The sequence below is a fragment of the Mesoplodon bidens genome (assembly GCF_964165515.1).
Source record: "Mesoplodon bidens genome assembly, contig: HAP1_SCAFFOLD_105, whole genome shotgun sequence".
Taxonomy (NCBI): Eukaryota; Metazoa; Chordata; class Mammalia; order Artiodactyla; family Ziphiidae; genus Mesoplodon; species Mesoplodon bidens.
This window is the reverse complement of record NW_027671694.1, coordinates 1,529,571-1,553,843: the sequence shown is the minus strand read 5'-3', so window position 1 is coordinate 1,553,843 and position 24,273 is coordinate 1,529,571. Positions and strand designations below refer to the sequence as shown.

At 41.0% G+C, this 24,273-nt stretch overlaps 1 protein-coding gene across 1 annotated transcript; it reads left to right on the top strand.

Moving 5' to 3' along the window:
- Positions 1-10,736: 10,736 nt before the first annotated feature.
- Positions 10,737-13,900, top strand: LOC308611172 (UDP-N-acetylglucosamine--peptide N-acetylglucosaminyltransferase 110 kDa subunit-like; the record flags this gene model as incomplete). The annotated part of the gene is made up of 1 exon (XM_081260051.1): positions 10,737-13,900. The coding sequence occupies exon 1, from the start codon at positions 10,760-10,762 to the stop codon at positions 13,898-13,900; it is 3,141 nt and encodes a 1,046-aa protein (XP_081116177.1). The 5' UTR covers positions 10,737-10,759.
- Positions 13,901-24,273: the final 10,373 nt, after the last annotated feature.

The following is a 24,273-nucleotide window of genomic DNA, read 5'->3' as shown; positions in this document are numbered from 1 at the left end:
TGAGATAGGGAGGGTGGAAGGGAGGGAGATGCAAGAGGGAAGAGATATGGGGACATATGTATATGTATAACTTATTTACTTTGTTATAAAGCAGAAACTAACACACCATTGTAAAGCAATTATACTCCAATAAAGATGTTAAAAAAAAAACTAGTATAAGGAGATGGAGAGACTGGGAGTCTTATTTTCCCAGCAATTAACTTTTCCTAGACCATGACCTTCCCTTTGAGTCTCCTAGACCTTGGGGATGATCGCAACCCCGTGGGTTGGGTGATGGCAAACCCATCTTCACTAGAACCTCTATAGTTAACTTTGATTTTTCCCACTCCATCTATCCATCCCATGTGTACAGTCAGACATTTGATCTTGGACTTTTACTGACAAAATATCCTTGAATATAACCATTTCTTTTCACTCCCACTACTACTGCTTTTGTCACTGCCTTAACTAGGGCTTTATCGTTAAGTCCTTTATATAAATATATAAATAAAATATACAAATAAATAAAATATAATATTAATTCTGATGATTTTAAAGTCTTTTCTTGATGAAGACTTTTCCTGATAAAGATACACAATATCTTTTATTTATTTATTTATTTATTTTTATTAGTTTCTGCTTTATAACAAAGTGAATCAGTCATACATATACATCTGTTCCCACATCCCTTCCCTCATTCATCTCCCTCCCTCCCACCCTCCCCATCCCACCCCTCCAGGCGTTCACAAAGCACCAAGCTGATCTCCCTGTGCTCTGTGGCTGCTTCACACTATCTATCTACCTTACGTTTGGTAGTGTATATATGTCCATGCCTCTCTTTCGCTTTGTCACAGCTTACCCTTCCCGCTCCCCATATCCTCAAGTCCATTCTCAAGTAGGTCTGTGTCTTTATTCCCGTTTTACCCCTAGGTTCTTCATGACATTTTTTTTTAAATTCCGTATATATGTGTTAGCATACGGTATTTGTCTTTCTCTTTCTGACTTACTTCACTCTGTATGACAGACTCTAGGTCTATTCACCTCATTACAAATAACTCAGTTTCGTTTCTTTTTATGGCTGAGTAATATTCCATTGCATATATGTGCCACATCTTCTTTATCCATTCATCCGATGATGGACACTTAGGTTGTTTCCAGCTCCGGGCTATTGTGAATAGAGCTGCAATGAACATTTTGGTACATGTCTCTTTTTGAATTATGGTTTTCTCAGGGTATATGCCTAGTAGTGGGATTGCTGGGTCATATGGTAGTTCTAGTTTTAGTTTTTTAAGGAACCTCCATACTGTTCTCCATAGTGGCTGTACCAATTCACATTCCCACCAGCAGTGCAAGAGTGTTCCCTTTTCTCCACACCCTCTCCAGCATTTATTCTTTCTAGATTTCTTGATGATGGCCATTCTGACTGGTGTGAGATGATATCTCATTGTAGTTTTGATTTGCACTTCTCTAATGATTAATGATGTTGAGCATTCTTTCATGTGTTTGTTGGCAGTCTGTATATCTTCTTTGGAGAAATGCCTATTTAAGTCTTCTGCCCATTTTTGGATTGGGTTGTTCATTTTTTTGCTATTGAGCTGCATGAGCTCTTTATAAATTTGGAGATTAATCCTTTGTCAGTTGCTTCATTTGCAAATATTTTCTCCCATTCTGAGGGTTGTCTTTTGGTCTTGTTTATGGTTTCCTTTGCTGTGCAAAAGCTTTGAAGTTTCATTAGGTCCCATTTGTTTATCTTTGTTTTTATTTCCATTTCTCTAGGAGGTGGATCCAAAAGGATCTTGCTGTGATTTATGTCATAGAGTGTTCTACCTACGTTTTCCTCTAAGAGTTTGATAGTTTCTGGCCGTACATTTAGGTCTTTAATCCATTTTGAGATTATTTTGGTGTATGGTGTTAGGGAATGATCTAACTTCAAACATTTACACGTCCCTGTCCAGTTTTCCCAGCACCACTTATTGAATAGGCTGTCCTTTCTCCACTGTACATTCCTGCCTCCTTTATCAAAGATAAGTTGGCCTTATGTGCGTGGGTTTATCTCTGGGCTTTCTATCCTGATCCACTGATCTATATTTCTATTTTTGTGCCAGTACTACAGTGTTTTAATTACTGTAGCTTTGTAGTATAGTCTGAAGTCAGGGAGCCTGATTCCTCCAGCTCCGTTTTTCGTTCTCAAGATTGCTTTGGCTATGCGGGGTCTTTTGTTTCTCCAAACAAATTTTGATATTTTTTGTTCTAGTTCTGTGAAAAATGCCATTGGTTGTTTGATAGGGATTGCATTGAATCTGTAGATTGCTTTGGGTAGTAGAGTCATTTTCACAATATTGATTCTTCCAATCCAGGAGCATGGTATATCTCTCCATCTATTTGTATCATCTTTAATTTCTTTCATCAGTGTCTTATAATTTTCTGCATACAGGTCTTTTGTCTCCTTAGGTAGGTTTATTCCTAGATATTTTATTCTTTTTGTTGCGTTGGTAAATGGGAGTGTTTTCTTGATTTCATTTTCAGATTTTTCATCATTAGTGTACAGGAATGCCAGAGATTTCTGTACATTAATTTTGTATCCTGCTACTTTACCAAATTCATTGATTAGCTCTAGTAGTTTTTCGGTAGCATCTTTAGGATTCTCTATGTATAGTATCATGTCATCTGCAAACAGTGACAGCTTTACTTCTTCTTTTCCAATTTGGATTCCTTTTATTTTCTTTTCTTCTCTGATTGCTGTGGCTAAAACTTCCAAAACTCTGTTGAATAAGAGTGGTGAGAGTGGGCAGCCTTGTTTTGTTCCTGATCTTAGTGGAAATGGTTTCAGTTTTTCACCATTGAGGACAATGTTGGCTGTGGGTTTGTCATATATGGCCTTTATTATGTTGAGGAAAGATCCCTCTATGCCTACTTTCTGCAGGGTTTTTATCATAAATGGATGTTGAATTTTGTCGAAAGCTTTCTCTGCATCTATTGAGATGATCATATGGTTTTTCTCCTTCAACTTGTTAATATGGTGTATCACATTGATTGATTTGCGTATATGGAAGAATCCTTGCATTCCTGGAATAAACCCCACTTGATCATGGTGTATGATCCTTTTAATGTGCTGTTGGATTCTGTTGGCTAGTATTTTGTTGAGGATTTTTGCATCTATGTTCATCAGTGATATTGGCCTGTAGTTTTCTTTCTTTGTGACATCCTTGCCTGGTTTTGGTATCAAGGTGATGGTGGCCTCGTAGAATGAGTTTGGGAGTGTTCTTTCCTCTGATATTGTTTGGAAGAGTTTGAGAAAGATGGGTGTTAGCTCTTCTCTAAATGTTTGATAGAATTCGCCTGTGAAGCCATCTGGTCCTGGGCTTTTGTTTGATGGAATATTTTTAATCACAGTTTCAATTTCAGTGCTTGTGATTGGTCTATTCATATTTTCTATTTCTTCCTGAGTCAGTCTTGGCAGGTTGTGCATTTCTAAGAATTTGTCCATTTCTTCCAGGTTGTCCATTTTATTGGCATAGAGTTGCTTATAGTAATCTCTCATGATCTTTTGTATTTCTGCAGTGTCAGTTGTTACTTCTCCTTTTTCATTTCTAATTCTGTTGATTTGAATCTTCTCCCTTCTTTTCTTGATGAGTCTGGCTAATGGTTTGTCAATTTTGTTTATCTTTTCAAAGAACCAGCTTTTAGTTTGGTTGATCTTTGCTATCGTTTCCTTCATTTCTTTTTCATTTATTTCTGATCTGATCTTTATGATTTCTTTCCTTCTGCTAGCTTTAGGGGTTTTTTGTTCTTCTTTCTCTTATTGCTTTAGGTGCATGGTCAGGTTGTTTACTCGAGATGTTTCCTGTTTCTTAAGGTGGGATTGTATTTCTATAAACTTCCCCCTTAGAACTGCTTTTGCTGCGTCCCATAGGTTTTGGGTCATCGTGTCTCCATTGTCATTTGTTTCTAGGTATTTTTGGATTTCCTCTTTGATTTCTTCAGTGATCACTTCGTTATTGAGTAGTGTATTGTTTAGCCTCCATGTGTTTGTATTTTTTACACATCTTTTCCTGTAATTGATTTCTAGTCTCATAGCATTGTGGTCGGAAAAGATACTTGATACAATTTCAATTTTCTTAAATTTACCAAGGCTTGATTTGTGACCCAAGATATTGTCTATCCTGAAGAATGTTCCATGAGCACTTAAGAAAAATGTGTATTCTGTTGTTTTTGGATGGAATGTCCTATAAATATCAATTAAGTCCATCTTGTTTAATGTATCATTTAAAGCTTTTGTTTCTTTATTTTCATTTTGGATGATCTGTCCATTGGTGAAATTGGGGTGTTAAAGTCCCCTACTATTAGTGTGTTACTGTCGATTTCCCCTTTTATGGCTGTTAGTATTTGCCTTATGTATTGAGGTGCTTCTATGTCTGGTGCATAAATATTTACATTTGTTATATCCTTTTCTTGCATCGATCCCCTGATCATTATGTAGTGTCCTTCTTTGTCTCTTCTAATACTCTTTATTTTAAAATCTATTTTGTATGATATGAGAATTGATACTCAAGCTTTCTTTTGGTTACCATTTGTATGGAATATCTTTTTCCATCCCCTTACTTTCAATCTGTATGTGTCTCTAGGTCGGAAGTGGGTTTCTTGTAGACAGCATATATATGGGTCTTGGTTTTGTATCCATTCAGCCACTCTGTGTCTTTTGGTGGGAGCATTTAGTCCATTTACATTTAAGGTAATTATTGATATATGTGTTCCTATTCCCATTTCCTTAATTGCTTTGGGTTCGTTATTGTAGGTATATTCCTTCTGTTGTGTTTCTTGCCTAGAAAAGTTCCTTTAGCATTTGTTGTAAAGCTGGTTTGGTGGTGCTGAACTCTCTCTGCTTTTGCTTGTCTGTAAAGTTTTTAATTTCTCCATCAAATCTGAATGAGATCCTTGCTGGGTGGAATAATCTTGGTTGCAGTTTTCTCTCCTTCATCAGTTTAATTATGTCCTGCTACTCCCTTCTGGCTTGTAGAGTTTCTGCTGAGAGATCAGCTGTTAACCTGATGGGGATTCCCTTGTGTGTTATTTGTTGTTTTTCTCTTGCTGCTTTTAATATGTTTTCTTTGTGTTTAATTTTTGACAGTTTGATTAATATATGTCTTGGCGTATTTCTCCTTGGATTTATTCTGTATGGAATCTCTGTACCTCCTGGACTTGATTAACTATTTCCTTTCCAATATTAGGGAAGTTTTCAACTATAATCTCTTCAAATATTTTCTCAGTCCCTTTCTTTTTCTCTTCTTCTTCTGGAACCCCTATAATTCGAATGTTGGTGCGTTTAATGTTGTCCCAGAGGTCTCCGAGACTGTCCTCTGTTCTCTTCATTCTTTTCTCTTTATTTTGCTCTGCATCAGTTATTTCCACTATTTTATCTTCCACCTCACTTATCCGTTCTTCTGCCTCAGTTATTCTGCTATTGATCCCATCTAGAGTATTTTTCATTTCATTTATTGTGTTTTTAATCGATGCTTGATTCATCTTTAGTTCTTCTAGGTCCTTGTTAACTGTTTCTTGCATTTTGTCTATTCTATTTCCAAGATTATGGATCTTGGAAATAGAATCTTGGGTCATCTTTACTATCATTATTCTGAATTCTTTTTCAGGTAGACTGCCTATTACCTCTTCATTTGTTAGGCCTGGTAGGTGTTTATCTTGCTCCTTCACCTGCTGTGTGTTTTTCTGCCTTCTCATTTTGCTTATGTTACTGTGTTTGGGGTCTCCTTTTTGCCGGCTGCAGATTCGTAGTTTCCGTTGTTTTTGGTGTCTGTCCGCAGTGGCTAAGGTTGTTTCAGTAGGTTGTGTAGGCTTCCTGGTGGAGGGGACTAATGCCTGTGTTCTGGTGGTTGAGGCTCGATATTGTCTTTCTGCTGGACAGGTCCACGTCTTGTGGTGTGTTTTGGGGTGCCTATGGCCTTATTATGTTTTTAGGTAGCCTCTCTGCTAATGGGTGGGGTTGTGTTCCTGCCTTGCTAGTTGCTTGGCATAGGGTGACCAGCACTCTAGCTTGCTGGTCGTTGACTGAAACTGGGTGCTGGTGTTGAGATGGAGGTCTCTGGGAGATTTTCGCTCCTTGATATTATGTGGAGCTGGGAGGTCTCTTGTGAACCCGTGTCCTGAAGTTGGCTCTCCCACTTCAGAGGCACAGCACTGACTCCTGGCTGCAGCACCAAGTGCCTTTCATCCACCTGGCTCAGAATAACAGGGAGAAAAAGCAGAAAGAAAGAATTAGTAGAAGAAAGAAAGAGAGAGGGAAAGAAAGGAAGAAGGGAAGAAAGGAAGGAAGGATGAAAGAACGAAAGGAGGGAGGGACGGAGGAAGGATGGAAAGAGAGAAGGAAAGAAAGGAGGGAGGGAGGGAGGAATGAAAACAAAAGGAAGAGTGAAAGGAAGAAGGGAGGGAGGGAGGAAGGAAAGAAAGTAAGAAAGGGAGGGAGGGAGGAAGGAAAGAAAAAGAAAGTGGAAAGAAGAAGGGTAGGAGGGAGGGAGGGAGGAAAGAAAAAGAAAGAAGAAAGGAGGAGCGGAGGGAGGGAGGGAGGAAGGGAAGGTATGAAAAAAAGAAAGAACAGGTAAAGTAAAATAGAATAAAGTATGAAATATAGTAGCGTTATTAAAGTTAAAAAGTAATTATTGAAAAAAAAAAAAAACGGACCGATAGTACCCTGGGACATATCGTGGAAGCAAAGGTATACAGAGAGAATCTTACACAGAAGATTACACATACACATTCACAAAAAGAGAGCAGGGGGAAAAATCAAAAATCTTGCTCTCCAAGTCCACCTCCTCAATTTGGGATAATTCGTTGTAAAAAGAGGAAAAGGGCGAGAAGTCTGGAATCTTGCTCTCTAAGTCCACCTCCTTAATTTGGGATAATTCGTTGTAAAAAGAGGAAAAGGGGGGAAAGTCTTAAATCTTGTCCTCAAAGTCCACTTCCTCATTTTGGGATGATTCGCTGTCCATTTATGCACTCCACAGACGCAGGGCACATCAAATGGACCGTGGAGCTTTAATCCGCTGCCTCCGAGGCTGCACAGAGAGATTTCCCTGTCTCTTCTCTCACAGCTCCCGGGTCTCAGCCGTGGACCTGGCCCCGCCTCTGCACGTAGGTCGCTGGAGGGCGTCCGTTCTTCGCTCAGACAGGACGGGTTTAAGAGAGCCGCTGATTCGGGGGCTCTGGCTCACTCAGGCAGAGGGGAGGGAGGGGTGCGCAGTGTGGGGCGGGCCTGTGGCGGCAGAGGCCGGCGTGACGTTGCACCAGACCGAGGCGCTCCGTGCGCTTTCCCGGGAAAGCCGTCCCCGGGTCTCGGGACCCTGGCAGTGGCGGGGTGCACAGGCCCCCCGGAAGGCGGGGCGGACAGTGACCCGCGCTCGCACATAGGCCCCGCGGCGGCGGCGGTGGTGGCGGCGGCGGCGGCAGCCGCTGCCGCCCCAGCGTCCCACGCCCGTCTCCGAGGTCCGCGCCTTACCCGCGCCTCGCGCCTGTCTCCGGCGCCTCCCCAAGCAGCCCTCTTAATGCCCTCTCCTCGCACACCAGGAAACAAAAGGGAAAAAAGTCTTGCCTCTTCGGCAGCTCCAGACCCTTTCCCCGGACTCCCTCCGGGCTAGCCGTGGTGCAGTAACTCCTTCAGGCTCTCTTCCTGCCGCCAGCCCCAGTCCTCTCCCTGCGCTCCGACTGAAAGCCGATACCCGAGCCTCAGCTCCCAGCCCCGCCCGCCCCGGCGGCCTAGCAGACAAGCCTCTCGGGCTGGTGTGTGCCTGAGGGCACCGGTCCTCTGTGCCAGAATCTCTCCGCTTTGCCCTCCGCACCCCTGTTGTTGTGCTCTCCTCCGCTACTCCGAAGCTTCCCCCTCCGCCACCTGCAGTCTCCGCCCGCGAAGGGGCTTGTAGTGTGTAGAAACCTTCCCTCCTTCACGGCTCCCTCCCACTGGTGCAGGTCCCATCCCTATCCTATTGTCTCTGTTTATTCTTTTTTTCTTTTGCCCTACCCAGGTATGTGGGGAGTTTCTTGCCTTTTGGGGGGCCTGAGGTCTTCTGTCAGCGTTCAGTAGGTGTTCTGTAGGAGTTGTTCCACGTGTAGATGAATTTCTGATGTATGTGTGGGGAGGAAGGTGATCTCCGCGTCTTACTCTTCCGCCATCTTTCTCTGGGCCCCCCACAATATCTTATATACATATTTTTGTATTATCTGTTCCTTTCTTAGAATTTTAGTCATATGATTCTATCTCTTGGTATGTCTAGAACTTTTTGATTGAATGCTGACTATTTTATTTGGCTTTTTAAATTTTTCTCAGTGGAAATGTTGTTTTGCTTCAAAATATTTTACTCTACCTGGAAGTAGCAAACCTTGAAAATTACAATTTTTTAAATGCTTTCAAATATCAATACTATAGGTGTCACAAAATCTAGAAAAATGGCATTTGAAAATTAACTCCTGCCAGATGGGTCTCTATAAAACTTTTTCCCCACTCTTGTAGCTATATATTCTTTAACTGCCTCCTCATATGACAGTTTATGTGTTTTAGAAATAAAATTTTAAGAAATAAACTTTGTAGTTTATAGACATAGATTTCTTTTAACATGGTTGATTAGTTTACTTTTAGTTATTAATAGTTTAGAAAAGTTTATTTCAGCCTCACAATTTATTATTGATAATGTCACATTAATTTTTATTGTTAACTTTGAGAAAACCTCTATGGATTACTTCCTCATAAATATTTACTATTATAAATGCATTACTGATTTCAGTACTGCTATAGGATTGTGCATTACAGGAATTCTGATAAAATACTCATTCACACCATTCCATTACACACATTATTGATGGGGTATATTCTTTTATTTATTTATTTATTTATTTATTTATTTATTTATTTATTTTTGACTGTGTTGTGTCTTCGTTGCTGTGCGCAGGCTTTCTCTAGTTGCAGCGACTGTGGGATACTCTTTGTTGTGGTGTGCAGGCTTCTTATTGCGGTGGCTTCTCTTGTTGCAGAGCACGGGCTCTAGGCACGCAAGCTTCAGTAGTTGTGGCTCGCAGGCTCAGTAGTTGTGGCTCATGGGCTTTAGAGCGCAGGCTCCATAGTTGTGGCACACTGGCTTAGTTGCTCCGCGGCATGTGGGATCTTCCTGGACCAGAGCTCGAACCCGTGTCCCCTGCATTGGCAGGTGGCTTCCTAACCACTGTGCCATCAGGGAAGCCCCTGGAGTATATTGTTGTTGTTGTTGTTGTTTTTTGCGGTACGCGGGCCTCTCACTGTTGTGGCCTCTCCCTGTTTCAGGGCACAGGCTCTGGACATGCAGGATCAGTGGCCATGGCTCACGGGCCTAGCCACTACGTGGCATTTGGGATCTTCCCGGACCAGGGCACGAACCCGTGTCCCCTGCATTGGCAGGCAGACTCTCAACCACTGCACCACCAGGGAAGCCCTGGAGTATATCCTTGACAGAAGGAAATTTCCGTTTTGACTGAGCATTGAAGAAAACTGAATCTTTGACTTATCTTTCACATGCCTGATGATTGAAATTATTTTCCACAGAATAACTTCTAGTTTTATACTTTTCAGTTCTTTTTTTTCTTCTTCAAATGCACATGCTTTGAGAGCTGTGAAGTGCAAGACATGGCTATATTGTAAGGTGGTTTTTGTCCTTACACTTCTGTGTCTTGTGCTATTTAAGTCAATAGAGTAGTCAGTAAGATTACTGGAAGTTATTCCTGTAATGGGATAGTATATAGTCAATTATATATGGTGGTGTCTGAAAATCACATAATAGCCTCACTTAAAACATCTCCTTAGCCAGATTTCCAAAAAGCCTGTGACCAATCCAATATGATCCAACATAGCAGAATATGATAGAAGGAAAATTGACAAAGAAATAGACGCTGGTCTTACCTGATGGAAATTAAAATATCTCACTTTTGACAATTTTGCAAAAACCTATAGTTACATGGACTAATTTCTAGGGTTCTTTGTAGTACCTAAAAAGGAACCCATAGAGTTCTGGAACAATAGAAACTACTGTGATGAGAAGCCCCGGCACCACAAAAAAGAGTAGCCCCCGCTCGCCTCAACTAGAGAAAGCCTGCACGCGGCACTGAAGACCCAATAGCAGCCAAAATAAAAATAAATAAATAAAAATAAATAAATTTATCTTTTAAAAAGTAATACTCAGGTTTGAGGCATGAGAAATTTGATGAGGAGAAATTAGCTAATGTTTGCAGAACTTTTAAAATATCAAACTCATTTCTAAGATTTTAGCATTCTATACAACATCGGTTACTTATTAGTGGTTTGGGAAGGCCAATTTAAAATTTTCTCATCTTACTGTATTGAAATTCATGGCCCTAATGTTTTCCACGTTGACTATATAGTCAATCATGAAGAAAAGTCAATCATGTATTTCATTTCCAACTGGACAGAAAACAATATTTTAAAAAGTGTTTGGCCTACTGACTTTTGATTTCCTCTAAGGCAAATGGATAGGTAATTTTTATTCCCTGATTAGGAGAAAAATGGGGGAAGAGGGCAGGGTTAAGAATTAAGATTTCAAGAGCATGAGAGGTAGATGGCCAACCATAGTTCCTAAGGTTCAGTGCCTGTAACTGTTGCTGCCGCTTAAGCCTGCCAAAGCAGTGGTACGGCTGCTGTGCTCGTGTTTGCTACCTCTAGAAACATTCTTGCCAGTAGTGGTGGCAGCGGGACTCAATTACCCCCTTTTTTCACTCTCTCCAGAAGCTCCAGATGGCATCTTCCGTGGGCAACGTGGCCGACAGCACAGAACCAACGAAACGTATGCTTTCCTTCCAAGGGTTAGCTGAGTTGGCACATCGAGAATATCAGGCAGGAGATTTTGAGACAGCTGAGAGACACTGCATGCAGCTCTGGAGACAAGAGCCAGGCAATACTGGTGTACTTTTATTACTTTCATCTATACACTTCCAGTGTCGAAGGCTGGACAGATCTGCCCACTTTAGTACTCTGGCAATTAAACAGAACCCTCTTCTGGCAGAAGCCTATTCGAATTTGGGGAATGTGTACAAGGAAAGAGGGCAGTTGCAGGAAGCAACTGAGCATTACCGGCATGCATTGCGTCTCAAACCAGATTTCATCGATGGTTCTATTAACCTGGCAGCCGCTTTGGTAGCAGCAGGCGACATGGAAGGGGCAGTACAAGCATACGTCTCTGCTCTTCAATACAATCCTTATTTGTACTGCGTTCGCAGTGACTTGGGGAACCTGCTCAAAGCCCTGGGTGGCTTAGAAGAAGCCAAGGCATGTTATTTGAAAGCAATTGAGACGCAACCGAACTTTGCAGTAGCTTGGAGTAATCTTGGCTGTGTTTTCAATGCACAAGGGGAGATTTGGCTTGCAATTCATCACTTTGAAAAGGCTGTCACCCTTGACCCCAATTTCCTGGATGCTTATATCAATTTAGGAAATGTCTTCAATGAGGCACGGATTTTTGACAGAGCTGTGGCAGCTTACCTTCGTGCCCTAAGCTTGAGTCCAAATCATGCAGTGGTACATGGCAACCTCGCTTGTGTATACTATGAGCAAGGCCTGATGGATCTGGCAATAGACGCCTACAGGCGAGCTATTGAACTGCAACCACATTTCCCTGATGCTTACTGCAACCTAGGCAACGCTCTCAAAGAGAAGGGCAGTGTTGCTGAAGCAGAAGATTGTTATCATACAGCTCTCCGGCTGTGTCCCACCCATGCAGACTCTCTGAATAACCTAGCCAACATCAAAGGAGAACAGGGAAACAGTGAAGAGGCAGTTCGCTTGTATCGTAAAGCATTAGAGCTCTGCCCAGACTGTGCTGATGCCCATTCAAATTTAGCAAGTATATTGAAGCAGCAGGGAAAACTGCACGAAGCTCTGATGCATTACAAGGAGGCTATTCGAATCAGTCCTACCTTTGCTGAGGCCTACTGTAATATGGGAAACACTCTATGGGAGATGCAGGATGTTCAGGGAGCCTTGCAGTGTTATACTCGTGCTGTTCAGATCAGCCCTGCATTTGCGGATGCCCACAGCAATCTGGCTTCCATTCACCAGGATTCAGGGAATATTCCAGAAGCAATTGCTTCTTATTGCACTGTTCTGAAGCTTCAATCTGATTTTCCTGACGCTTACTGTAATTTGGCTCATTGCCTGCAGGTTGTCTGTGATTGGACAGACTATGATGAGCGAATGAAGAAGTTGGCCAGCATTGTGGCTGACCAGTTGGAGAAGAATAGGTTGCCTTCTGTGCAGCCTCATCATAGTATGCTCTATCCTCTTTCTCATGGCCTCAGGAAGGCTATTGCTGAGAGGCATGGGAACCTCTGCTTGGCTAATATAAGTGTCCTTCATAAACCACCGTATGAACATCCAAAAGACTTGAAGCTCAGTGATGGTCGACTGCGTGTAGGATACGTGAGTTCTGACTTTGGGGATCATCCTACTTCTCATCTTATGCAGTCTATTCCAGGCATGCACAATCCTGATAAATTTGAGATATTCTGTTATGCCCTGAGCCCACATGATGGCACAAACTTCCGAGCGAAGGTGATGGCAGAAGCCAATCATTTCATTGATCTTTCTCAGATTCCATGCAATGGGAAAGCAGCTGATCGCATCCATCAAGATGGTATACACATCCTTGTAAACATGAATGGTTATACCAGGGGTGCTCGAAATGAGCTCTTTGCTCTCAGGCCAGCTCCTATTCAGGCAATGTGGCTGGGGTACCCTGGGACTAATGGTACGCTTTTCATGGATTATATCATCACTGATCAGGAAACTTCACCTGCTGAAGTTGCTGAGCAGTATTCTGAGAAACTGGCTTATATGCCCCATCCTTTCTTTATTGGTGATCATGCTAATATGTTCCCTCACCTGAAGAAAAAAGCCGTCATCGATTTTAAGTCCAATGGGCACATTTATGACAATCGGATTGTGCTGAATGGCATCGACCTCCAAGCATTTCTTGATAGTCTATCAGATGTGCAAATAGTCAAGATGAAATGTCCTGATAGAGAAGACAACACAGACGGCAGTAATACAGCTCTTAATATGCCTGTCATTCCTATGAATACTGTTGCAGAAGCAGTTATTGAAATGATTAACAGAGGACAAATTCAGATTACAATTAATGGATTCAGTATTAGCAATGGACTGGCAACTACCCTGATCAACAATAAGGCTGCCACTGGAGAGGAGGTTCCCTGTACCATTATTGTAACCACACGTTCTCAGTACGGGTTACCGGAAGATGCCATTGTGTACTGTAACTTTAATCAGTTATACAAAATTGACCCATCTACTTTGCAGATGTGGGCAAATATTCTGAAGCGTGTTCCCAATAGTGTACTGTGGCTGTTGCGTTTTCCAGCAGCAGGAGAAGCTAATATTCAACAGTACGCACAAAATATGGGCCTTCCCCCGAATCGTATTATTTTTTCCCCTGTTGCTCCTAAAGAGGAACATGTTCGGAGAGGCCAGCTGGCTGATGTCTGCTTGGACACTCCACTCTGTAATGGACACACCACAGGGATGGACGTCCTTTGGGCAGGGACCCCCATGGTGACTATGCCAGGAGAGACTCTTGCTTCCCGAGTTGCAGCTTCCCAGCTCACTTGTTTAGGCTGTCTTGAGCTGATTGCTAAAAATAGACAAGAATATGAAGAGATAGCTGTGAAACTGGGAACTGATCTCGAATACCTGAAGAAAATTCGTGGCAAAGTCTGGAAGCAGAGAACATCTAGCCCTCTGTTCAACACCAAACAATACACGATGGAACTAGAGCGGCTCTATCTACAGATGTGGGAGCATTATGCAGCTGGCAACAAACCTGATCACATGATTAAGCCTGTTGAAGTCACTGAGTCGGCCTAAATCATGACTGTGTGCCCAGGAGAATTACCCCTGTAGCTGAGCCTCAACCTTCTGGGGGAAAGGGAGCTACTTTTTCAATATCATGTTGCAGATGGCTGACACACAATGATAAGAAATAGCACAGCCAGACTTGCTTCCTGCATGATCACGATAGGGGGAGACACAAGAGATGGGAAACTGCTGTTCCACAAGGAGTCTCCATCGAATTTTGCAGCAGCCAGGTGTCTGAAAGGTCTGGACGGTAAGTCTGGAAGGTGTGATCTCCCTTGGTCTTCCAGGGGATTGATGGTTAATGTGGAAGGGAGATAGAGATTGCTCAGACGTTTTGTGATTATCATGGATTGATTGAGTCTTCTGAATTAATTTTTTTCTTTATATTTTGGGTATTGGAGCTTTTAAAAATGTTTGGTTTCAGGTATTTTTATTCATGTGAAGTGTATATGATTCTCTTGAGATAAGGTTTTAAGCTAAAATATTCCTTGTTTTAGTTTCTGAACTCTACAGATAAATGGGGACGTTGCTGGTGTAGTCTTTTTATAGGTTTTATAAACCACTTGAGCCTATATCAGTCACTTTAGTGTCTGACATAATATTTGGAACTCTCGGTGCTTTCTTGGTTTGTAGATGATGGCTTCAGTTCTTTTTCTGCTCCGTTTCCTTCTTCCCTTCCCCCCACTGTAAAAATTCTCCTGTAACTTGGCTAACACAAAACCAAGTGTGATTCAAAACCTCTTAAACACATCATCTGGTGCCAAATGAAGATTCTTAGGAGTGCTTATTAATTATGAAGGGCACAGTTGTAGTACTGTCACTGATGATAATAATAATGGATTTTTGGCCTAGAGTTTTTACCTATTTCACCAGTGTTTTACCGTTGATTGCCCCTCTATGCTGCTTCCAAAAGTGATAGTGTGTGATAAGATTTTTACATTCATTTCTAGTTTGTTTTTTTTAGGTGAGTCCTATTCTTCCTTTTTCTTTCAGCAGAAATAAAATCCAAAGGTAAGTATAAGTATTCAAATATTTGATCAGTAAGTCATAGTTATCTCCAGTACGTTAAATAACTTTCATCAAAAAACATGTTATAGGGCTTCCCTTGTAGCGTAGTGGTTGAGAGTCCGCTTGCCGATGCGGGGGACACGGGTTCGTGCCCCGGTCCGGGAAGATCCCACATTCCATGGAGCGGCTGGGCCCGTGAGCCATGGCCGCTAAGCCTGCGCGTCTGGAGCCTGTGCTCCTCAACGGGAGAGGCCACAACAGTGAGAGGCCTGCGTACCGCAAAAAAACAACAACAAAAAAAAACATGTTATAGGTAAAAAGCTCTGAAGGACCAGCTATGTATATGATAATTATGTTTCAGGCCTTCTAGTGTATTATATATAATAACTTTCTTCTGGTCGTGGTCTTGAAGTCTTTATGGATTCAGCCTCAGTAGTAGCGAACTGCACTGCTACTTGGAGTACAAATTAGACTTTAACCCTCCTGGAGGTTGAGTTTTTGGTATTGAAAACCATAGGAATGAAATTATTGTATTTCAACAAAGGATTGAGGGCTTGGGGCTTAAACAAGCCAACATATGTGTGGGAAGCAGTCAGCCTTGAGAGCACCTTCGGCCATGCCAGGCATGCCGCTGCTGCTCGAAGGGATTGTCCCTACTTGTTCCCCTCCTTGTTCCATTCCATGAGAGATAAATCACCAGGGCCCAGAAATCAGAAAGAAAGTAAAATGAGACAAGCAAAGCTGTCTCCCCCCTGCACATGCAGGTTATTTTGGATGATTCTGGGTTTATGGGTTTTCTCCCAGGGAAGTTAACCTTGAGCCTAGACAGTCATTAGATAATGTAAACCACCATCTGGCAACCTTCCATTTCTAGTCTATATAATCTGCACCTGTAGCATAATAAAACTTGCCTTGCAACCATCAGTTGTCTTGGTCCTTCTGACCCCATTCGTCGGTGCTACTTCAGTTCCTTACCCCATCCCTTCTGACCCTGGGAGGTGAAATCCTCTTTCTGAGGCTGGTCCACGGCAAGTGGCGCCCGAACAGGGACCTGAAGCTTGAAGGCAATTAAAAGGAAAAGAAAGTGCAGGTAAGAGAACCCTTATGCAAAATATGTGTGGCCATGAGTAAAAGTGAAACTAATAGAGGCATAAGGCAACAGTCAGAAGTAAAATAAGATGGGGCAAAAGGGCTCAAAGGAGCGTGAATTATTTGCTCAGGTTTTACTTTCGATGCTTATAGCTCGAGGTAATAAAGTTTCTACCTCACAGTTGACTAAATTTTTGCAGCATATCCATGATGTATCTCCCTGGTTTCCTGATGGCGGCTCTGTGGCATAGAAATCTGGCAGAAAGTTGGAGAAGATTTAAAAAATTATTATGAGTCTCGAGGGCCTACTCATACTGCTGTTGTTACATTTAGTTTATGGAATCTGATAAAAATATGTTTAGGTTCTTCTCATGATAGTGTTGATTTGAATGTAAAGTCAGAAAAACATAAGCCTCTGACAGAAGAAAAGACTATTATCAGCTACTGTGTCGCCACTTCCTAAACTGAAAGAGCTAATTAATTTAAATATTTCAGATGAAGAGGAACATTTTGACTTAACAGATGAGGCTTTTAAACATAAAAGAGAGAAATATCCTGAGGATGATTTTCTAATGGCTATGATAGATAAGTCAGTGAAAAAGCTGCAAGTTAGTAAGGACTGTCTTCCTCAAAAATGTACATCTGTAAAAATGCTCAGTCTCTTGCAACGCGCTGTACAAGCAGCAATAAAACGAGGAGAAGATCCTATTTTCTGTTGTCCTGTCCTAGAAAGACCTGATCCTAATAATCCTCAACAGGCTATTAGGGAGCATCAGCCTCTTCCTTTTAAAGTTTTGAAAGATTTAAAATCTGCTTATGCTCAATATGGGCCCACTGCTCCTTTTACTACTGCTATGGTTGACACTATTGCAGGAGAAGCTCTTTCCCCCGCTGATTGGAAGTCTATTGCACAAGCTTGTTTAAATGGTGGAGATTATTTAATATGGAAGTTTGATTTTTATGAACGGGCTGCTGAACAAGCAGAAAAGAATGCTACCCATGATATTCCAGTTGATTATCATATGCTGATTGGGGAAGGACCATACATTTCTTTACAAGATCAATTAACTTATCCCTTTGTTGCTTATCCTCAAATAAATCATTTGGCATTACAAGCCTGGAGGAAATTACCTTCTACACACAAAACTGAGGATCTTTCAAAAATGAGACAGGGACCTGATGAACCATATGCTGATTTTGTAGACAGATTGTTACAGGCGGTGGGGAGACTCATTGTGGATGGACTCACTGGTACAATTGTAGTTAAGCAACTTGCTTTTGAAAACACTAATAATGCATATCAGGCTGCGATTTGACCTTGGAGAAAATGGGGAACACTGGAGGATTATATTCGCCTTTGTGCAGACATTGGGCCTGCTTATATACAGGGTGCTGCTATGGCTTCAGCATTAACTAAAGTGGGGTTTAAAAACAATCAAAAAAGAACAAAGACTAGTTTTCAATGTGGAAAAGCAGGTCATTTTGTGGAGAATGTGGATCTTTTCCTTGTAACCCTGCTCCTTCTTTCCCTACTCAAAACCCTCCAGATGGTCAGAAAATCCCTGGTTTATGCCCTAAATGCAATAGGGGAAAACGTTGGGCAGGAGATTGTCGCTCAGTGGCCCACAGGGATGGGACACCACTGTCGGGAAACTCCTCCTGGTGCCTTCCCCGGCCCCAACAAGTAATAGGGGTAACGTCTGTGTATCCTCCTCAAACTATCAACCAGACATTAACCAAAAACAAAAACATACAATATCTTCGCTCTCCAGAGCAACAGCAGGAAGCGCAGGACTGGACCTCAGTACCTCCGACCGATATGTATTAACTCCTGAAATGGCTCCTCAGGCCCTCTCTATGGGCATCTATGGTCCTTTACCCAAGGGTTTGATTGGACTATTATTGGGAAGAAGTAGTGTTGCCATGAACGGTTTAACTATTATGCCAGGACTCATAGATTCTGACTACAAAGGAGAAATAAAAATCATGGCACAAACTATTAAAAATATAATAACGATTTCTCCTGGTGATAAAATTGCACAATTGCTACTTTTGCCCTTTGTACCTCATGGACAAATTTTACAACATCAAAAGAGAGAAACAAAGGCTTTTGGATCATCTAGTGCTGCCTACTGGATTCAGAAGATAGGGAAAGAACGTCCAGAAATGAAATGAACCATTAATGGAAAGGTTTTTTTCAGGTTTGTTAGACACTGGAGCTGATGTCTCTGTTATGATGCAGATGCACTGGCCTAAACATTGGTCCGTTAGTCCTATTATTACAGAACTTCAAGGAATAGGACAGAGTTCTTCTTCTATGCAAAGTAGTCAGTTATTATTATGGCAAGATAGTGAGGGCCATTCAGGATACTTCCAGCCTTATGTTTTGCCTGGGCTGCCTTTAAACCTCCTGGGCCAAGATATATTAAAAGAAATGGGAGTATTACTTTATAGTCCAAATTCTCAAGTCTCTAATATGGTGTTGGATCAAGGATTTCTTCCCACAAAAGGGCTGGGAACAAATCAAGAAGGAACTGTCTATCCTATTGATGTGAAAATAAAAAGTGATAGACAAGGTTTGGGTTTTTCTTAGGGGCCTTGGATTCTCCTCCACTCACTGCTGATCCAATTACTTGGCTGAGTGATGACCCTGCATGGGTGGACCAATGGCCCCTCACAAAGGAGAAATTAGAAGCTGCAGAACAATTAGTACTGGAACAATTAGGGCATTTAGAAATTTCCAGTAGTCCTTGGAATACTCCTATTTTTATTATCAAGAAAAAATCTGGAAAATATAGGTTATTACAGCGTCTAAGAGCTGTTAATAAAACTATGCTAATAATGGGAGCTCTTCAACTAGGCCTACCCTCTCCAACAGTCATACCACACAATTATCATCTTTTAGTTATAGATTTAAAGATTGTTTTTTCACTATTCCTTTGTTTCCTGAAGATAGAAAACATTTTGCTTTTAGCTTGCCTTCCTTAAACTTTAAGGAACCCATGAGGAGATTTCAATGGAAAGTATTGCCTCAGGGCATGGCAAATAGTCCTACATTATGCCAAATATATGTGGCTCAGACCTTAAGTCCTGTGAGGAAAAGGTTTCCAACGTTATATCTCATACATTATATGGATGATATACTTTTAGCCACTGATAATATTTCTTCTCAATTTTTACAACAATCCTTACAATCATTTGGCTTGATCATTGCCTCAGAAAAAATTCAAAGACAATCTCCATTTTTCTATTTGTGAAAATATATTGATAACTCTACCATTAGGCCTCAAAAACTGCAAATTCGAGTTGATAATTTAAAAACATTAAATGATTTTCAAAAATTACTTGGAGATATTAATTGGCTAAGGCCTTCCTTAGAACTTCCTACTGCTCAGTTAGAGCCTTTATTTGATATTCTTAAAGGTGACTCAGATCCTTCTACTTCACGATCTATGACTCCAGAGGATTTCAAGCTTTACAAATAGTTACTAGAGCTAACAGCTCTGCACAATTAACTCGAATACATACTCACATGCCAATTTCTTTAGTTGTCTGTCCAACACCTCATGTGCCTACTGCCATCTTATGGCAAACTGTTGGAATTACTGAATAGATTAATATGAAAACTACATCCTCTAAAGTTATTAACCCTTATTATGAACTTATTATTAAGTTAATAATGCAAGGTAGAGCTAGATTCTTACAACTTATAGGTATAGAACCTTCTCAAATTATTATCCCTTATTCAGTTAGTCAACAAAATTGGCTTTTTCAACATAGTAATGAATGGGGTCTTGTTCTTGCAGGATTTTCAGGTACCTTGGAATGCCATTAGCCTGTTGATAAATCGATCCAATTCAGCAAAATTAACTCATATCTTTCCTTCTATAATTAGGCAACAGCCTATTCCTCACGTACCTTTGGTTTTTACAGACGGTTCTTTTTCAGGAGTGGCTACTGTAATCATTGATGACGGAACAAAACTCATTAAACAAACTTCCTTGACTTCAGCTCAACGGGTTGAACTGTATGCTGTCATTATGGCTTTTAAACATTTGCCTTCTATATCTTTTATTTTTTTTTCTGATAGTAAATATCTTATTCGCTTATTATTTCTTCTGGAGACTGCGACCAGAGGATATACTAATGACCCTGAATTATCATCCTCTTTTCGTTTGCTTCAACAGCTTATTCGTTCCCACAATGGTCCTGTTGCAGCTCTGCATATCCGTGCTCATTCTAACTTGCCTGGTCCATTGTCTAAAATGAATGTGGCTGCAGATGTTTTAACTCGATCTAAACGTGATCTTTATCCTGTGCATTTTCCTCCCAAAAATAAAGTTAAAGTTACTCTTCCTCCTCAATCTCTTTTCCCTAAAGCAGGACATATCCCAATTTACCGTCCTCCTCCTTTCCGTTCGTCATGCTGTCAAGAATGGCTAAGATCTTGCATTCATTGTCTTCATACTGTTGATACTCATGGTCCATGTCCTGGACACCCTCATATTATGGTAAGTTATGATCAAACTGCTTCACAAGCAGCACAGCAATCGCATGGTTTACACCATCAGTCGGCAGCTACATTACGCAAACAATTTTCCCTTACTCGTGAAGCCGCCCGACAAATTGTTAAGCAATGCCCACAATGCTTACCTCACCTTCCTGTTCCACATTATGGTGTTAATCCTCGTGGATTATTACTTAGTCATTTATGGCAAATGGATGTTACTCATATCCCATCTTTTGGGAAATTACAGTTTGTTCATGTCACTATTGATAGTTATTGTGGTTTCCTCTGTGCTACAGCACAGACCCGAGAAGCTACTAAACATGTTATCACTCACTTATTACACTGTTTTGCTTTCATGAACCTTCCCAAAATTATTAAAACAGATAATGGGCCCACTTACACTAGTGTTGCTTTTGCAACATTTTGTGATCCATTACAAATTACCCATATTACAGGCATTCCATATAACCCTCAAGGACAAGGTATTATAGAACGTGCAAATAGATCTTTAAAGCTAACTATTGAAAAAATAAAAAAGGGGGAATTATATAGAACAACACTACATAACCTTATAAATCATGCTCTGTTTATTTTAAATTTTCTCACGGTTGACAGGGGAAAGGCTGGTGGCTGAGCCAAGATTGGCCCCTCAATCTGTGGAGGTCCCCTGGAAAGATCCGCTAAACAGCACTTGGTGTGGTCCTGATCCTGTGTTGATTTGGGGACGTGTTCACGTGTGTATCTTTCCCAGATAAGCGCCTGGACCTCTCTGGCTTCCTGAGCACTTAGTCAAGCAAATAGTTGGCTCACCACAGCTCACAACTAGTTCAGAAGATGCAGAAGCTCTGCATCTCTCCCGAAAACTTGACAGTGTTGATTCAGAAAAAGAAGAAGAAGAGGAGACCACTTTCCAGGACGACTCAAAGGAGTGATGTTCCAACTTGGGGACAAATTAAACAATTGGTTTCACGAGCTCAAGGGTTAGTGAAACAACAGAATAATCCTGTTACACCTGTGAGTTTATTTTTGGCTATGTTGGCAACCATTTCATGTGTTCCCTCTGTTAATGCAGCAACTTACTAGGCCTATGTACCTGATCCTCCACTATTACAACCCATATCTTGGTCTGAAGCAGAGTTTCCTGTATTTTACAATGATACTGTTTATGGGCCTCTTATTGGGAATATAAAACAAATCAATATGTCTGTAAATTATACTAACTGGTTTAGTACCCATCCTGTCTGTCTTAGCCCATTGAATCTGGAAACTGGATGTGTAAAGGCTATTAGTTATGAGCATACAGATGTTGATGAGGGAGCAGATCAATCAATTAGTTTGTCAGGCTCTCCAGGCATCCTTCGTTTTACAGGAACCAACATTACTCTTACATGCCCGGCTACCAGCCAACGAGAGGATCTTAAGGATACCATCATTTGCTATAAAAATGGGCAACCTGTAAATATTAGAGGTCGAATCTCATACGCTTCACCACTTAGGGATTCCACTATTACTATAGCCACGGTTACAGGTGAAGATTCAGGAAATTATTTCTGTATGAAGCGTTTACTTGGACGACAAGGGATACTTATGGCTGGACATAAGGTTACTATTCTTAACAGAAAATAAAAAAAAATCAATTTCCTCCTTTTATGACCATTAACTTTCCTGGATCCAATTTTGAATGTTGCAATGCATCTTGGAATAATAACAAAATATGGTGTACTAAGATCATACCAAATGGTCAATTCTTATCTCTTCTATTCCCGTCATAGATAGGTTTATCACATTTCAAAAGAACTGGGATATATGGAAACTAGCTCTAACTTATTCCAATACACCTGTTATAACTTGTGTTGCTCCTCCATATACACTTTTGATTGGTTCTATTAACATTGGTAATTCTTCCAAAGGAGGATAGAATAGTAGCTGTGTTCATTGTATTTTTAGCAGTTGTATGTACCCTTCTGCAGGAACACAATCTCTTCCTATACTAAAGCAACCCTTTTATGTTATGGTGCCTGTACATCTGAGACAACCTTGGTATGAAGATGCTGGAGTACAGGCATGGGTGGAACTCTCTAAAGCCTTGCAGAGAAGGAGACGCTTTATTCAGTGGCTAATAGTAAGTTTACTTGCCTTGACTGCTCTGTCTGCTACCACGGCTACTGCCGGTATTGCTCTTTCACAGAGTATTAATCATGCTCACTTGGCTAATCAGTTATCTCAAAATTCCAGTCTTGCTTTATCTTTACAAAGTTACATAGATTTACAGATGAATAACAAGTTAGATGAATTTAAAAACGCAATTTTGGGGATTGGAGATCAGATGGCAGCATTAAAATTGAGGATGCGTTTAGCTTGTCATGAAAAGTATACATGGATTTGTGTGACTCCTTACAAGTACAATGACTGTATTTGAGAATGGGAAAAAGTAAAAATGCATCTGCTGAGTGTTTGGTCAGATAATAATATTAGTCTTGATCTTAAGAAATTAAATGCTGAAATTCAGGATATACAAAATGCACATCTTGATGATATTTTGCAAGAAGATGTAATTAAAACTTTACTGCACCATTTAAAGTGGTTAAACCCTCAGTCGTGGATTACTGGAGGGTTGTCAGAATTTATTACCCTGGCCATAATTTGCCTATTATTGATAATAATCTTCTCATGCCTGTTTCGTATCCTCATGCAACAATATACTACTCTCAGCACTATGCTTCATGGACTTATTTTGCAGCAAAAATTAAAAAATAAAAAAGGGGGAACTGAGGGAAACAGTCAGCCTTGAGATCAGGCTATGGACATGACAGGCATGCCGCCGCTGCTAGAGGGACTGTCCCTACTTGTTTCCCTCCTTGTTCCATTCCATGGGAGATAAATCAGCAGGGCCCAGAGGTCAGAAAGAATGTAAAATAAGACAAGCAAAGCTGTCTCCCCCTTGCACATGCAGGTTAGTTTTGATGATTCTGGGTTTATGGGTTTTCACCCACGGAAGTTAACCTTGAGCCAAGACACTCTGTAGATAATGTAAACCACCATCTGGCAACCTTCCTTTTTCTCGTCTATATAATCTGCAACTGTAGCATAATAAAACTTGCCTTGCAACCATCAGTTGTCTTGGTCCTTCTGACCCCATTCGTCAGTGCTACTTCAGTTCCTTATCCCTTCCCTTCTGACCCTGGGCGGTGAAATCCTCTTTATCTGGCTGGTCCGCGGCACATATGGGTATATGTTTTTGTCTTGCTGTACTGCACATGTGCTGTCTAGTAACAGATATTTTGTCTGCTAGTAGTGTTGTAGACTATGTCTTTCCAAAGTGCTGAGGCAGCGCACCTATTCTGTAGTTGCAGCTGATGCCTGAACGTATCCTAGCTGACAATTTATTGATTAATAAGAACTTGAATTTCTAAAGATTAGTACTGTTAACCAAAATCTGAGCAAGGAGTCTCAAATGTAATTCTTAGCCAGAATTACAAGTTAATGAACCATGTAACAGTGTAAATCAAGGAACATTAGTGTAGGGATTTCTTTTCATTTATTTTTTACCTGTTTGAAATATCAGTTAAATGTTGGCAGCTTGGTTGCAGACGAACGGTCGTTTGAAGTTCACCAAACTACTTAATGTGGAATAGGATAATAGACTTCCAACGCCCTCAAGGCTGTGACCTTGCAGCCATTTTACACAGCACATCATCATCCTATAGGGATGAACCTTTCCCTGGCCCGAAAAGTAGCTGCTCCGTTGAAGCTTTGCTTATTGTAACAGGCTTTT